We start from the raw sequence: 16,961 nt of genomic DNA on the forward strand, positions 1-16,961 counted from the left end.
GAAGGTTAGTGGTGATTGTTTTTTTTGTACAGACGCATTCAACCAAAATTCAAACCACTACTTAAACCACAGCAATACTTTAGCACAGCATTTACTGCCTCCTGCTGGACATATGGATGAAAAAACAAAACAAACATGGTGCTGCTGTTCTGGCACATAACTGACGCTTTCAGAAAGAACGAGTGAGACAACAAAGAGGAACAAGAAGACTATGTTAGTACACGCACACGCTCGCACACACACTTACCCATTACAGGGGACCCATTAGCCCATTGTGAGGGTCCCATATTCGCTGACAGTTCCCTCATCAGCCCTTCTCTTTCCTCTCCCTCATCGTCTGGCTCATCCCAAAGGTTTAGAAAGTTAAATCTGCTCTGTAAATCCATAGCTACGACTCCGATTTGTCGTCTCTTTATGTATTTTAGTTTGCCGCCTGCCTCCCTGTCTCTCCCGTCTCCTTCTCCGTCTCTGCTGTTATCTTGTCGTTGCTGTTATCCGACAAAAAATTCTCCTAGACCAAATCTGTTTGTACCAAAACAGGAAGGGGGATTCTTCCTTTTTTTCCTCACCTTTTGACACACAAAAAGCATTTGGTTTTTCCCCCTGGTTATCAGTGACTTCTGCCACTGAAATAAGTGCAGGAAATGGGGAATATTTTCAAGATACCTGTATGATCACAGCTCCTTTGAAGTAACCTGTTTTCTGAATTGAGCTGAGTGCAGGCGACTTGAAATGGTTAAAAAGGATGTTCATATACCGTATATCTGTCCATCTTAATCATTGTGTTGACAATACAAACACTACGTACGACACACACATGCACACACGTCGTTGAAGTGTAGACTGGTATTTCATTTCAGAACAATAAAACACTTTGTCATCTCAAATCAATCTTTATTTTTTTTACGTTTTACTTCAGAATCAGAAAATATATTAAGACACATCTTCAAAAATAATTACACTATCTTGTTCAGATATTGACATTATATATTGTGTCAAATCCATTGTGCTAACAGCCCCCGCTCCTGCAGTATGAACTCTTGAGGCAGCTTCCTGTCATTGTGGTTCACACCATGTTAGTGCAGCCTTTCACAGATCTGAGGCGGGTTTTTGGTAAACTGAAACCGATAAGCTTTGAATGAAATGCTCTTTAGCAGCAATTTGCTTTTTTTTTTTGCACAAAAGACAACCAAACTGTATTGTAGCATTTTGAATTCATCTTCTTGATGTCGCTGTATCTCAGTATTCATCAGACCGCGCAGCAGGACTCACAGAATCTCAAGTAAAGCTTGCATAGATTTGTTTTTTCTCCAGTTGTTGACAATGATGACTGTGATGTTATCTTTTAATCACTATGAACAGACTGCACATACAAAAACTTCGAGAGAAGCAGCAACAAATCAGCATTCAGTTAAAAGGTGCAGCAGCAGTTTGTGGCATCATCCCTGGAGGCAGAGTTTACGTCTGTCAGTGGCTTTGAAACAGTTAGCCATACGGTGAAGAGTCACTTCAAACCGTTCTTATATTCCTGATAACAGCCGACCCAATTATGGCTTTTAAACACGGAGGAAAAACTGTTAGCTTCTGTTTGTTTAATTTTCTGTCTCAATTAAGCTAAACAGAAGCTTTTCAAATGCGTAAAATCAAAGGCCCACTGCAAAATGGTTATAGTTAACAGAGTTCACATAATATAAAAGCAATAGGGAGGACTGAGATTTTAAAGCTACACCTACTGAACATCTGTTTAGTAGAGACCGACAAACTGATTTATTTTGAATATGCTCACCACTCATGTTTATGATCAATCCTGAACAGCCCTCCTGAACGTTCAGTATTCCTGATGAATGTAAAAAGTCAAATTGCCACGTCATGCCTTCATTTAAGCAGTTTTTAGTGCAGCAGTGCGGGGTCCATTTTATATCAAGATGTCCTTGTAGGCTTGCAGGTTAAAGAACGAGGCTTAAAAAGTGAAAGCAAAAGTTGCACATTGTGTCTGAATACAGACACATCTCTGAGGTGTGACAGAGAGAAATAGTGGGCTCTGTGTGAGCTTAACTCTCTAAATTGGAGAGTAAGAAGGGGGAAAAAAAGAAAAGGCAAAGAGGTGAAGAGAAAAGATGAGGAGAAATGAGGGTGACGTGGCATGAATATAATGGGGAAAATACAAAAGGGATGAAGAGACAAGCCACAGAGAGACCCACTATCCCTTTGCTTCAGATGTATTTTCTCATCAATCACATGATGATTCAGCATCAGTTCACGTCAAAAACAAAGATGGAGGAAATCACAAAAGGCACCAAAGTCTGAAACAACTCACAGAATCAGCCTTGAGAGTCATTACAAAAGTTGTTTCAGGTCCTGAGTCACACACAGGAAACACAGGACCTTCATTTTGTCAAACATACACATGTTCATTCTCTCTCTCTCTCTCTCTCACACACACGGACACAGACACAGTAATATTAGCTCAGTGGCAGAAGTTAGTAGACAGGCAGTCCAGACACTCTGCCCCTTCAGAGTAATGTGCAATAGTGCGTCTCTCTGAAGTCAGGAGTAGGAGAGGAAGAGGAGGTGGAGGAGGAGGAAGAGGACTTTCTACCACCCTAGAGGGAGAAAGAGACAGAAGCCGAGGAATGAAGGGATAGAGAGAGGGAAGAGCAGAGATCGGGTAGGGAGGGAGGAAGTGGGGAAAAAAAACAGAGGAAACAGTGAAATAGTCAGTGAGAAGAGAGGATATACAGATGACGAGATGGGCGGGTGGAGAAAACATCAATGGTGGCGGGTGGGGGTTGTATAGTTGAGCAGAGGATAAGTATTAGTAAATGGCTTAAAGCAACATGGACGAAGAGCGTCTGTTTTAAACGTGCATATTTCCCTTCATGAATGATGTTTAAGGGATTTACTTACACTGCTGGCTGGGGTCACAGTCCGCCGTGGTCATCTTTACATAATTGGTGGGGAAGAGACCGGTGGCGCCGTTGAGCTCTCCTTTCCACCAGTCGGGGTCGTTCTTGTCCAAAACGTTGATCAGCTGACCTTTGGAGAAGCTCATCTCGTCCCCGTTGGCGGCTGTGTAGTCGTAGATGGCGATCACCTGACAGACTGAGAGAGAGAAGAGGACCAGCATGTAAGTGAGAGTTGTCTCTTGCTCTACATTGCTTCACACCCCCTATCTTCACCTGACTTGCATAAAAGTGTGCGTGTGTTACCTGGTGGGGGTGCAGGTGTCGACTTGCCGCTGCTGGATCCCAGTATTTTGACATTAGAGGCAGGGAACCAGCCCTTTTGACGCTTCTTGCCACGGGCCTAGAGTCAGAAAAGATAATCACCAAAGAGTTATCTCATAATCATGGAACACGCAGTTCTCCAGCTGTGCAGGGGCTTCCATGCTTGGGGATCAGGAGGCGTAGAATAAATCTGACACGTTGCAAGCTAATAAAAAGCAGAATATACTGTTTATTTCTAAGACATTCCTCTAATTGTTCTGCTGGATTACTGACCTCAAGAGCCCCTTTAAAATGATGGAATAAATGGTTAAAATACTCATTAATAAGTAATAAGTAATTAATAAATGTTTGAAAAGGATAACAGTTATCAGTGACTCTCAGTCTAGTAGAGAAAATGTAAACTTGACCTGGCTGCTACAGTGATGTTAAAGGTAAAGATGAGTAGAGATAAACTGAATCAGTGACCCTCTGAAGTTATCTACAGTACTAAGGACCCACTGAAAATCCTCTGTGATCAGCAGCCGAACACTGACCTGCAGTTCTCCGAGCCACCAGCCAGAGGGGTTCTTGCTCAGGACGAGGATGAGCTGATTATTTTCAAGATTCAGCTGCTCGGGGCCGGTAGAGGAGTGAGCTCTGAGCACCTGGGCGATCTCTGCGCACACAAAAGACACAAATGCAACTTAAGAGTGCAGCAAATTGCAAAACCAGGCATTAGTGTTTTTATGCGAAAGTCACAGATGGTGACGGTGGTGAGCTTACCTGGCTTCTTCTTTCCAGACATGCTTGAAGTCTGAAAAAATACAAAAGCATCATCATTACAAACATGTAGAAGGACAAAAAACACAGAGTGAGAACAAAAGAACAGGAAGACCTTTCAACATAATGCAGTCCATCATAAATTGTATGTTAGTATTTGTTGAGTGGTCTTACATCAGCCTCTTTAGGTTTGACGTAGTTGCTGGGGAAGAGGCCTGTGCGGTCACCTATAGAGCCGTTCCACCACTCGCCCTCTCTCTTGCTCACCAAGATCGTATCTCCCTCTCCAAATGTCAGATCACCAGGCTCCGGAGACTCGTAGGTGTACAGCGCAACGAATTCTGGAAAGAAAAATAATTTATGAACATTAATGAGCAGTAGCTAAGGGTGCAGCTTACGCAAGGCCTGTTGCTAAGTTATGCTGACATTCACAACAAAGTCTGAATATACAGAGGATGATCAGCTACTTCATATGATTTAAAGGGAAATAAAAAAAAAATGTCATGTCTGCCCCTTGAACCACCTGAAAAATCATCTAGTTTAAAACATAAACTGGACAAACAGCTGCGAATAAGCGGATGTTGTGTGTAATAATTATTGTGATTCACTGGTTTATCGCAGACCATCTGCACAGAAGACATTCACAGATGGCAGTGGCTGACGTTTATCTGTTGTGTCACATCAATTTGTGTCTGATTTGCATCCTCTCCATTGGCCTCTAAGGCTGTGTGAGTATTGAAGTCAGTGGCTGGGTAGTTGTAAAGTGCTCTTAAAAGGTTTTTGAAGCAGTTGCTTAAAAAAGAAAATATTTTTCATGTGGAGGAAGGTTATATTTAAAGTTGCTTAATAAATTTGTAAGATTGAATTTGTGCTCTTCCAACGTTAGAGTAATTAGGAACTGAATGACTTGAATGACAGTACATTAGGCTGACATTTCAGAGGACACATTACTGTACCTTCAAGCTGCAGGCTGTCACCGGACTCTGAAGCATCAGGAGGGGGACTCTTCATGCTGCAATCACAGAAAGACCACATTACCATACACAGAATATATTACATCCACCCATTCATTTATCCAAGTGAAGTACGACCAAAACATTTTCCCTCCTGCCATGCCCTGTAGATTTGTGGTTGAAATGCCAGTAATCATACTATTCAAAAGTCCTGAAACAAGTTCTTATTTGGCCTCATCAATCTGGAATCTCATTTGTTTGGTCATCAGCCAAACTTTGTGATCAACGCAGAAGGCTGGGAAATGCGCTTGATTGACTGGAAAATCAAGAGCCTCTGTGAAACTGTTAACACAGCAGATTCCTCATTACAGAGGGGGGAAGGAAACATGTCCGTGGCCTAAATACCTCACATACTCAAATAGTTACCACACCTTTACACTCACTGACACACAGGCATTATCATGTGACCGATGCAGGTTTTCACTGATTTACCTTGAGATAAAAAGCATCCACACCGCCACATAATATATTGGTAAGGGAAGTGAACAGGTTTGTGCTTCAGGCTACAGAAGTTTACACAAGAAATATAATAGGTATGTGATGGATCATGACTTTGCGACTGTGATGAACAAGTGGTACAAAGGTAGTGTGTGGTTGGTTGTTTTTGTGTGAGGTAACGTTGCTCTACTTTAAAAATCAGTACGACTGAGTCTCCCCAGTGCCCCTACACCACTCCTCATCAGTGTGAAAGAGAATATGTGTGCAGACTCACTCTGAACTCTCTTCTTCTCCCATCAGTGTCACATATGTCTTGGGGAACCAGCCCCGTTCACCGTTTAGCTCTCCAAGCCACCAGTTTTCCTGCTGCTCTAACACCTGAATCACGTCGTCCTTATCGAAGTTCAGATGGTTGTCTGTCTTTGCTGTCCACGAACAAAGGGCCTGGGCTGACAGGTTACCAACCACCTTCTGATTAGGGCAGACATTGAGAGAGAAAGAAAGAAAACACTGTGTTCATACTGTGGTAATCAAAGGGTCGTAGATGGTAAAGCAGTAAAAGGGACAATTGTATAATCTGTTACACTATGTAAGCCTCTCACCTGTCCTTGTGTCTCAGAGGGTGCAGGGTTAGCTGAGTGCGTTGGCGTGAAGGCAGACTTCGTCCCTGCTGCCTTGGCAGCCTCGAGGGCACTGGAAAGTTGTGACTGGAGTGGCACTTTAGCAGCAGCAGCGGCAGTAATATTGGCCATGTCTGATGGGGCCACTCTCTCGACGTAGCTCTCTGGGAACCAGCCGATCTTCCCCTGCTTGCTTCCAAACAGCCAACCCTCTTCCCGCTCTGTTGTCTCATCGACCTGACAGGAAGAGACAACAAAGTAAAAGAGTGAAGAAGAGAAGAGTGAGTGGCCTGCAGTCTTTTGTCAAGCCCTTATAAAACATGATTTTCTCACCTCGATCATATCATCTGCGTTGAAGCTGAGCTCTTCGTTGTTCCGTGCAGTGAACGGGTAGAGCGCTTTGAAGGATGTGAGAGCTGCTGACTTCCTGTGTTGTGTGGCCCTGGGCTGCCCACCTAAAGAAGCACATCAGCGTTTTTAATGTGAACTGAGCTTCAAAATTTGTTTTATTACACACTGAGGACAGGACGTTTGAGGGCTTTTTTCTCAAACGACTCCCTACAGCCTCTCCCCGCCCACTCCATTTGCCCATCCACATGGAGGGTCCGCCATATCAAGTGCCATCTCAAAAATTTAGCCAGGAGTGGAAGTGGGCATCTCCAGAGAGACGAAAGTGTGTCCCAAATTTTTGCTGCTGCACCTGTGTGTGTGTGTGTGTGTGTGTGTGTGTGTGTGTGTGTGTGTGTGTGTGTGTGTGTGTGTGTGTGTGATTTACCCTTCCTCTCCTCCAGTCCTCTCAGCAGAGCCGTCAGTTTCTCCTGGATGTCCACCTTCCCTACTCCACTTGCCTGCTGCTGCTGACGAGATGCCTCCTCAGACCTCTTTTTCTCCTCCTCGGCTTTTCTCCTCTCCTCTTCCTCCTCCTTTCTCTTCCTCTCCTCCTCTATCCTCTTCCTGTCGGCGTCACGCCTCCTCCTCTCCTCCTCCTGCTGCTGCTGAAGCTTCCTCCTGTCTTCATCTCTCTTTCTCCTTTCCTCCTCCTCTTTCTTTCTCTTCTCCTCCTCTTCCCGCTTTCTCCTCTCCTCTGAATCTCGGACAGCTGCCTCGGCCGCCCTCTGTCTCCTCCTGTCCTCCTCCTCCCTCTCTCTTCTGCGCTCCTCCTCTCTCCGTTCCTCCTCTAGCCTCTTCCTCTCCTCCTCCCTTCTGCGTCGCTCTTCCTCCTCTTTCCGTCTTTTCTCCTCTTTCCTCCTCTCCTCCTCCAGTTTTCTCCTCTCTTCCTCTAGCTGCCTCCGCTCCTCCTCCAGCTTTCTCCTCTCCTCCTCCTGCCTGCGTCTCTCCGCTTGCTTCTGTCGCTCCTCCTCCTCTCTTTTCTTCCTCTCCTCTACCTCTCTTCTCTTCCGCTCTGCCTCCTCCTTGGCTCTGAGCTCTCGTTCAGCCTCTTCCTTGGCAGCCTGGATTAAAGCTTGTCTCTCTTTCTCCTCCTCCTCCCTCTTTTTGGCATCTCTCTCCTCCTGAAGTTTCCGAAGACGCTCCTCTTCATCCCTCCTCAGCTTCTCCTGCCACTGACGCTCTTTTTCCATCTTAATGCGCCTTGAGGACGGAAGGAAGACATTGACGGTATTTAGAACGTTTGTAGATTAAAATGAAAAGGTATGCTTTTGACATTTTACTTCATATTTCTTTATTTCAACATGACACTCAAATTTAAAAATAATTCTGCGTGAAAGCAAAAATACCTCTGAGCTTCCTCCTCCTCCCTCTGCCTCCTCTCTTCCTCCTGTTGTTTCCTCTCCGCTTCCCTCCTCCTCTTCTCCTCTTCCTGCTGCTTCTTCCGGACCAGCTCACGCCGTTTGTCCTCTTTGATGCTCCTTAGTTTCTCCAGTGCTGCCTGCTGTTTTCTCTGGCTCTCTCTGAGTTCCTGATACACAAATACACACAAAAACACGACTTTACTAGCAGAGTTAAAGATGTGTGATTGAACTGAAGAGTGAGTTGACTAAAGAGACATAATGGGCTGATGGAAGTACTGAACACACACATCATGCACAAACTCATAGCATGCACACAGGTGCCTAAACATTGAGCAATTTGTAGAAGGGTGTGAGAGACATAAATGAGAAAAAAACAAAGCGACATGACATACGATAAAAAGGTAAAGCCAGAGAAGTTAAAACAGCACTGACACAAGATGTGATGAAGAAATATATATAGAATAATGACCAATAACAGAGTGAAGAGGAAAGGAGAACAAAAAAGAGACCTAACGCGAAAACCTTTAGTAGGTAGAAGAGGTTACGGAGGCAGGCCAGCAGACAGAAGACAGCCTGAAGCATAGAGTCCTCAGCACCCACATACTGTAGAGTTGGGGGGAAAAGGGATGAGAGATGGGTGAGAGGGAAGAGAGAGGAAGGAGGAACAGAGGAGAGAAAGGAGGAAAGGAATCCAGCATGGGGAAAAAAGAAAGATCGTTTTCCAAAAGAAAAGAAGGGAAGAATAAAAGTTAATTACAACAAAGGGATGAAATCCGTGTCAGAAGGCAAAAAAGAAGATTATAATGGAGAGGAGTGATTAAAGGCGAAGGAGAGAAAAGATTAATCAAGGGCCAAGCTGTAGTAGTAAGTACAACCAAAAACAGGCATTACATGCTCAATTAATGCGTTAATCTTTTAAAATGTTGAAGTTCTACTCTTTCAAATTGAAAGTCATCAAAAACACAAATGTGTTACAGATAACACAGTGCCATAAAATGATTAGGCACATAAGATTTAAAGATGTGATCAATTACATTTCTGTGTAAAACAAAAGGAAAAATAATCAAAACTACAACCAGCTCTGGATTAAAGCCTCACACAAGAAGCACCGCCTTGTTCATTTTATCACAGGTGGAAGTCATTTTTATACCCTGCCTTATACTTTAAAACTTTAAATTGAGTAATTTATCCCGTTTGTATGTGATGATACTTTAAAGAATGAGTCCGGCTTCTACAGATGGAGATTTCAAAGCAAACGAGCTAGAAGTCGAATGACTACCTGCTAATAATGTGTTAAAGGAGTCATCACCTGGTTTTTTACATATCCAGTCCCTCTTGGATCACTTTGGATCAATTCTTAAAACTTATTAGAAAAAAAAAAAAAATTTAAAAATCAAACATAGAGCTTGTTCTGACACTTTTTCATACCACGACTTTCTCACGCGAGATTATGCGCGAGGTTTTGACCGGTCCGGATGTGCATTGTATTAATATGTAATGAGGCGCGCGTTGATTGGCCGCAGGAAGGACAGAGCCGGAATGGGGGGCGAGCCTGCATGCACACACAGACTCCAAAACATAAACAGCTCCCTGTCATGGCACACACACTAAATGACGAACCTTACGGAATTCAGGCATTTATGTACGAGCCAGAGTCGGAAACCGAACAGGAGAGTGAAGAGGCAGAGACGGTGGAAGAGACACGTTTACAGCAGGATGTCTCTGAATGGTAAATTCTTTTTTTTTTTTCCGTCTTACTTTTCATACTCGTGTTTTACATGTAAGACCTGAGTTTTAATGCTGGCGGTCACGATGTATGGCGTGAAAATGACAGAGAAATAAGCAGATTCGGCGTGCTCACTCTGGCTGAGGACGGCTGTGAGCCGATGCTTAATATGCAAGTAGCCTCCTGTGGTAACGTCACCACAGGAGCAGAGTCAAAATCTCGTACTTTAGGAACGCGCACTACTGTGCGCTATTCCTGTTCAGAAAAAGAGCCAAAGCGAAAAAAATAAGCCACTTTCAAACTCCAGCTTTTCAGGCAAGTTTCAACAGAGGTCCAACACCAATATGCATGATTTAACGAGAGAAATTGCGATTTCCGGGTGATGACACCTTTAATAATGTAATGTGAGGCAGCTGAAACGGCAGCAGAAATGTGGATTTGTGAAAAAAAAATGAACAGAGAAAGTGACTAATGGCCCAAACATTATGTTCCCCTGACACTGCCAGTCTCTCAACTGATACTACTACTACTACTACTACTACTACTACTACTACTACTACTACTACTACTACTACTGGTCTGTATTTCTCATACCGGATACAAAAGGAGTGTATGTATGTATACAAAATACACATAGTTCATATGAAGAGGACTTGACATAAAACTTAAAAAAAAAAATCTTTAAACTCCATGTTATACCAGGATAAAAAAGTTTCTATATGAATTTTCTATGTGAAAAGTGCCATGTAAAGCCATTTTAATCATATCAGACATGTAAACTCAGTTCTTACCTGCATGTCTTTGTTATACTGGTCCATATCAGCCAGTTTGGCAGCAGTTTCTTTCTCAAGAGCTTCCAGCTGTTCTCGCAGTTTCATACATGTCCCCTTTTTCTCCGTGGTGCCAATCTTCAGGGCGGACATGGCTGACACTAAGAACAAAATGAAACAAAGTTTGTTATGATATGAGGTAAGTTTACAAAGTGAAAGTCTTAAGAATTACAATCTCATTAATAGGTTTCCAAAACTTGTTTTAGCATACAATTTATATTTATATTATAATAATAAGGATACTTTCAACCTTTTTACATACTTGGTGTTTCTGTTTTGCAGCTTTCAATAACTGCACATTCTGTGTTACTATACTACTTAATGCAAAAGAAAACATCTATCCAACAGTCTATTCCCCAATCCATAATATATTGTTCCTGAACTCTATCATTGCATCCATCAACACTGACCAGGCATGTTATTCAGGCCCATGTTTTTGAGTTTCTCCGTCAATCTCTTCTGCTCCGGAGTCAGCTGGGACAACTTCCTCTGGAACTCCTAACCGAGAGGAAACGCATCAGAAGCAGCAAGAAATGCGTCATTGCAGGAAAATATTTGGGACAACGTGAATGTAAACAGTCTTAAGAAAGCAACAATCAATGATAACACAAAAAATTGTTCTAACCAATAAATGGCAATGCCACCAATTTTACACATTAGGGGATTTTATACAGAACGTACTGCTGCTTGTGTGAAAAAATAATATGTAGCCTTTTGTGGCTTTAGATGCAATCTGATAATATCCCTCCAAAGTTGTTATCTCTGGTTCTGCTGTATCAGTTTTGATATTTTGTTTTTGAACTGTCCATGATGAATCCAAATATGTAGACCAGTGGACTTCTTTTCTAAAACCTGGCACCTACAATACCCACAATTCAGCATGACATCACAGCAAGCAATTTATCAGATTACACGCAGCTTCCTCTGGAGCCACAAAAGGCTTTATGCCACCTCGTCACATAAGCAGTAGTTCTCCCAAAGTCCTGCAAACACACATAACTGTGTAAATGGGTGGTATTACCCTTTAATAACCATCATGGCTACTTGGGCATGAACAAAATGTGTTGAAAAACCCAGAACACACACACACACACACACACACACACACACACACACACACACACACACACACACACACACACACACACACCTCTAGCTGTTTCTGCAGGTTGATCATGTCCTGCTGTCGTGTCTCTATCCTTTGACTGGTCAGATCGAGCTCTGTCTTCTGAAGCTTCTTCTTGTTCTGAAAGTCACGAAGCCGGTCTGAGATCTGACGGTGCTTGTTACCCTGCATGAGAGAGACACAGACAGAGAGAATGGATGATTCTTTACAAACCCCCTCTTATGTGTCCTTGATGGATGAGACACAGCAGGACAGACGGAGGTAAATAGTGCATGACTACAGTTTTGTGCATGCAGCAGTGAAATAAAGCTCTACAATGTCTCTTCACCACTCACCACAGCCTCCAGCTCCATCTCCAGACTCCGTTTCTTCGCTTTTAATTTGATGATATCATCCTGCTCCTGCTCTTTCTTTATCTGGAGCTCTCCTCGCCGCCTCCTCTCCCACTCCTCCTTCCTCTGGCGCTCAAGCTCCCGCTGTGCAGCCTAGAATGAACCCACGCGGGACACTTAAGTGTAAAGAAACGACTCTATCCTGTGCCTATACAGGAAATTCATACTTCTCCATACAGCATATACCCTCACCTCTTTTCTCTCGATCTCTCTCTGCCGCTCTTCTTCTCTCTGCCTCTCCAGCTCCCTCTGTCGCTCCAGCCTCCTCTCCTCCTCTTTCCTCCTCCTCTCCTCGGCCTCCCGAGCCTCCTTCTCTCTCCTCTCTCGCTCCTCTCTCTCCTTCTGAGCACGCCGCTCCTGCTCCCTCTTCTCCGCCTCCAGCAGAGTCTGTCGTCTTTTCTCTAGCTCTGCATTTCCTCGCTCGAGGTTAGCTTTGAATTTATCCTCAAACGAGTCTGAAAATGGACAAATAAAGTTTTTATGTAGTTGGTGTGTGTTGACTTGGTCTTACAGTACATTTATAAACCTTTTATGAATGAATAAAGACCTTAAAAACTTATTTTAATCCAGTTTAGCTAAGTAATCTAAATATACCCCTAATTACTGATAAAGTATTTGAGCTTGTGTGTTTGAAAAGGATGACAATGGATAGTTTAAACACAAGCCTGTACAGACTTCTTTTAATAAATCTACCACAGATAAATAATGATAGACAGGATTAAGAGACTGGAATTGATGTTAAGGCGATGAAGGGGTTGTAAAATAGCTTCAAGCTGTGAACCTGATATTAAAAACACCTGATATATCCTTTAATTCTAGCTGCCACAACCTGCCTTGAGACTTTGTGAAAGACGATAGTGTGTACAAACCCAACACCGTAGTGCGCTGCCCCGCACTACTTACAGCCACTTCACTGGGCTTGACTAGCTGCAGTTTAGGATGTGTATGTTTATGCTATAAACACTGACAAGAGACTGACAAGATAAAACTATTATTATTATCATATTATTGCTAGTCAACTGCACAGACAAGATCCACACATTGATTGCACTTACTTGGTGATCTTACATTACTAGGTATCATTTCTGCATTACATTGTACAGAATATAGCACAAGACAAGAACTGAACATAATGCAGCAGTTAAACAGACTAAACTCTTAGGTCTAGGGTTAGTAAAGTGGGTACTTACAGTTGGGTCTGGCTTTCTGTGGAGGTTCTATTTCCAAGTCATTGATCAGAGCTGGAGAAGGGCTGGATCCATTCATTGTAGTCCTAGAGTACAGATTTTAAATAACTTGTTTGAAAGACTTGAAGTTTGAAGACTGCTGTGGTCCATGTTTAACATATTTAAATCTAAGCACTAACACGTACTGTACGGGGTAGATTGAGTCCTATGTGTCCACATACCTTTGTGAGGGTGGTACCAGCTCTGTTGGCAGTGTCAGCGGCAGTGGATGTCCACTCTTTGCCACGTCCACAAGATGCATTGCCAGAATAAACTCCTCTGCTTTCAGCTTGCCGTCCTTATCCACATCAGCTAGATTCCTGCAGGAGGGTTACAAATAGGAGGTGCAAGGTTTTTAAATTACTTTACTCTGACTCTATGACCTCTGATTGCAGTAAAATTACATACAGCATGTAAAGGTTCCTTCAGACAACTAGGACACACATTTGACCTTTAGAGAACCAAGAACTTCAGTATGATTACAACTTTCTGTCTATCAACTGTTTTCACTCCAGCTAAGTAACATTAGACTACTGAACATGCTAGTTAAGGTTAGAGACTAAATTTCTCAGTTACAGGAACAATATGAATACTACACCTTTATTTAATGAAAACAATCATTAGTTGCTGCCTGTACTGTATAAATACTGTATGAAATATTGGGAATTACAAAAAATCTTACTTCATTGTGTTCACCGATAATAGATACTAAGAGCAGGCTTTATCTGCAATCAAAGATTTCCTTAACAAAGAACTGGCTTATTGTCATACAGTGCCAGTGACAGTGGAATTAGGTTTCTTAAATATGGCTGCCAAACCTGACTTTGGCTCTTGAACACAAAAGTGTAGAAATCAAAAGGACATGTTCAGACACACACAGATACAGTACAAACACACAGATATTCCCACCAGATGGAAGCCAGCTGTGTCTGAGTCAGCATCGTGGTCGCCATGGCACCTCTCACCTGCTGACCTGGCAACAAGAGTGACAAATGTCAGACAAGCTGTACTGCACAGATGTGTGAGTGTGGTGAAGAGAGGATGAGGTCGTTGGGGTCAATGGGGTGTTTGGGTGTGTTTGGGTGTGTGTGTGTGTGTGTGTGTTATATGTAGAAAAGAACATTCATTCTGTTGGTTTGCATCTTTTTGTCCAACTTCTTTTGGCATAATAAGAGGCAATATGGGTCAGCAAAGTCTATGGGACAAATTGAAGTGCAACACATCAGGGGCAGAATGGTTTCCAAGGAGTTGTCTCTACTTCTATAAAGGCTCCATTCATTCAGCAGGAAGCGCTGAAAGTTATAGTGTTTCTGTTTGCTTCTCTTGTTGGATCTGAAAAGTCTCTTTTGAAATGTTTGGTGAAGTATTGAGGAAACATCCACAGGTAAGTTGATGTAACCACAATAAGTCACATAGAATAAAAAGTACATCCTGTCTCATGAAGCTTTATAGCGCAGTTTAAAATATTTGTTAAAAAATTAATCACAAAGTCTTATGCTATTGTATCTTATTACCGCTAGCACTTAAATCATAGCACTTATGTACTTTCAGTAGCCTTGATAAATAGCAGCTACTCTGCTCAGAAGAGGGCTTGAAAATTCTTTCTATTTTTTTCATTCAGACATTATCAAATGTAATATGTTGTGGTTTCTTTCTTGCGACAAATGTACTTATTGTAGGTTGCTTTGGACAAAAGCGTCTGCTAAATGTCCTAAATGGAAATGGAAATGTCTTCAAATGTAATAAGTAACATCACTTTGATGAAGTAACTAAAATAGTTATATTTCTTATAACATTTTTAACAGGGTAACTAGTAATCTATAACCTACTGCATAAAAACAGTTACACTATGTGTCAATATACTCTTTAAACTAAGATGTGTCTGGTGAACAGACTTTTTTTATTCTGATGTAAAGAGTAGTCTCAGGTTGAAAAGGTGAGATTTTTAACCCTCATTCATTTACCTGGATATTAGTGATGATAACCAAAGGACTTTGGTAGCTGTATGCTCTCTACTAAAGGATTAGACCAAGGGACAAAAATGGCAAAAGTCTCTGATGTAATTTATTTAATGTTCTGAACTGGTCATAATGTGCAAAGTCACACCGGGAGGAAATCATGTGCAAGTCTGGCTGAAGTGTGTGCATTGTTGTTTGACTGTATCACAGCTATTTCAAGAGAACAGGTCTAGCAAGGCTTGCAGTGACAGAACGAAAAACCAAATGCATAGTTGGCTGACTGTGTGTGTGTGTGTGTGTGTGTGAAGAAACTGCCCCATGCCTGAACACACCCACAGCCACCACTTCCTTAGAGTTAGCTAAGGCTTAACACCCGTAAAAAGAAAGAGGGAGGCAACCGTTATGAAATCATCGGTTGCTGTTGTTCATGAAGATCCACGCCTGCATTCCACACATACTTTGGTTTGATTGTTTCAAAATGACCTACACACTGACCACATACATGTACACGCTCACACATATCATACCAGTGAGGTATCCAATCATCTGTTTATCCAAGCTGTTGAACTGCTGTCTGTATTTGAGTCTGGAGGCATGTGGCACAGACCAGTCGCTGGGACCAGAAACCAGGGGGGACATCACAGAGGGGGACGAGGAAGCCGAGCTAAAAGACAAACAGCGGCGACAAAAACATGCAAGATAAGCTCACCAAGCTTCTGGAAAACAAGCGTGTTTTTGCACTTCAAAACAGCGACTGACAAGATAAATGGGGCACAGACTATGTGAAAGAGGAAACTGCTCAGTGCTTCCAAATATGTGTATGTGTGATCTTCTCCGTGTGTTACCTGATAGATCCTAGATCCAGCAGCGATGAGGCCTTGTTCATGCCACCAGTGGTTAGTCCTAGGGGAGAGGAGTAGGAGGATGCAGAGAAAGGTATGCCTGACAACATAAAGCACACACACACACGCATCCATTACACACTAAACATAAAGTCTTGATGCTGTCTTCCCCCCCAAAAAATACATATTCTTTCTTTTTTTTTTTACAGTTTTCAGAAAGGGGAGGGGAGCTCTGTAGTGGGTCAGTGATATACTGTCATTCAACCACAGCTGTAACCTTCTCAAGGACAGGGAGGCTATTTGTATGGAGATGGGGGAGAAAGTCCTGACTCTGCAAAAACAGGCCAGAAGTCATTCTTTTTACGTCCTTTTCCCATCAAACTACAGAAACATTTCATCATCGGCACTTTGCTGCAAACATAAACGAGAGCAAGGCACTGATGCTCAGTAGTTTTCATTCTAAAGGGTTAATAAGCAAAAGCAAAGTAAAAATAAGCATTTTGCAAGTGATAATGAAAGGACAGATGGATGAATTAAATCGTCTGTTTCTTTCAAAGCAGTGACAGATACACAATAGTACAGCAGAGGGAACGAAGAGGACAGAAAATAGATAAATAAAAATTGTCTGTACCAGTGGCCAGGGTTCCAGCTGGCATTGGCTGGAGAATTCCCATGGTGCCGTTTGGCAGGGTGGCGTTTCCCATGGTGGGCATCAGGGGCCTGCTGGGGGTTGTGACCATTAGAGGACTCATGCCCGTCATTGGTGTCAAAGTTGAAAGTCCAGGAGTTGCCATGGAGATAGGGGTCAACATGGAAAGGTTTGTCCCGGGCATCATGGACATGTTCGGCAGAGTACCCATACCTAGCAAACACACATAATATATCAGCCAGTTAGATGACACAGCAGTCAAAATGCATGTCTGGATCTAGTGGATAAAAAACCTTAAAGGAGCCACATGTACATCTTTTTTTACCTTATTTTTGTGTTGTGATTAAGGCTATGACACAATTTCACTTTTGGACAATTAAGTTCCTTATATTAACAGACATATA

General features: G+C 42.6%; 1 protein-coding gene across 3 annotated transcripts in view; it reads right to left on the minus strand.

Moving 5' to 3' along the window:
- Nucleotides 1-16,961, minus strand: part of itsn2b (intersectin 2b) — a 35,216-nt gene that overhangs the window by 7,496 nt on the left and 10,759 nt on the right. The window contains exons 6-28 of one of the 3 annotated variants that reach the window (XM_030413906.1): nucleotides 16,540-16,770; nucleotides 15,912-15,969; nucleotides 15,594-15,730; nucleotides 14,018-14,081; nucleotides 13,291-13,428; nucleotides 13,073-13,155; nucleotides 12,075-12,337; nucleotides 11,826-11,975; nucleotides 11,515-11,655; nucleotides 10,775-10,862; nucleotides 10,326-10,465; nucleotides 8,331-8,411; nucleotides 7,794-7,975; nucleotides 6,833-7,647; nucleotides 6,391-6,512; nucleotides 6,040-6,294; nucleotides 5,712-5,908; nucleotides 4,943-4,998; nucleotides 4,161-4,327; nucleotides 3,990-4,020; nucleotides 3,761-3,882; nucleotides 3,210-3,306; nucleotides 2,908-3,102 (exon numbers count right to left, since the gene is read on the minus strand). In XM_030413906.1, coding sequence (XP_030269766.1) covers nucleotides 2,908-3,102; nucleotides 3,210-3,306; nucleotides 3,761-3,882; nucleotides 3,990-4,020; nucleotides 4,161-4,327; nucleotides 4,943-4,998; nucleotides 5,712-5,908; nucleotides 6,040-6,294; nucleotides 6,391-6,512; nucleotides 6,833-7,647; nucleotides 7,794-7,975; nucleotides 8,331-8,411; nucleotides 10,326-10,465; nucleotides 10,775-10,862; nucleotides 11,515-11,655; nucleotides 11,826-11,975; nucleotides 12,075-12,337; nucleotides 13,073-13,155; nucleotides 13,291-13,428; nucleotides 14,018-14,081; nucleotides 15,594-15,730; nucleotides 15,912-15,969; nucleotides 16,540-16,770 — 3,813 coding nt within the window. Of the gene's footprint in view, nucleotides 1-2,907; nucleotides 3,103-3,209; nucleotides 3,307-3,760; nucleotides 3,883-3,989; nucleotides 4,021-4,160; nucleotides 4,328-4,942; nucleotides 4,999-5,711; nucleotides 5,909-6,039; nucleotides 6,295-6,390; nucleotides 6,513-6,832; nucleotides 7,648-7,793; nucleotides 7,976-8,330; nucleotides 8,412-10,325; nucleotides 10,466-10,774; nucleotides 10,863-11,514; nucleotides 11,656-11,825; nucleotides 11,976-12,074; nucleotides 12,338-13,072; nucleotides 13,156-13,290; nucleotides 13,429-14,017; nucleotides 14,082-15,593; nucleotides 15,731-15,911; nucleotides 16,009-16,539; nucleotides 16,771-16,961 lie in introns of all 3 variants that reach the window. The other 2 variants (XM_030413905.1, XM_030413907.1) reach the window with 2 other exon arrangements.

This window comes from Sparus aurata, chromosome 4 (assembly GCF_900880675.1).
Source record: "Sparus aurata chromosome 4, fSpaAur1.1, whole genome shotgun sequence".
In the NCBI taxonomy this organism is placed as follows: domain Eukaryota; kingdom Metazoa; phylum Chordata; class Actinopteri; order Spariformes; family Sparidae; genus Sparus; species Sparus aurata.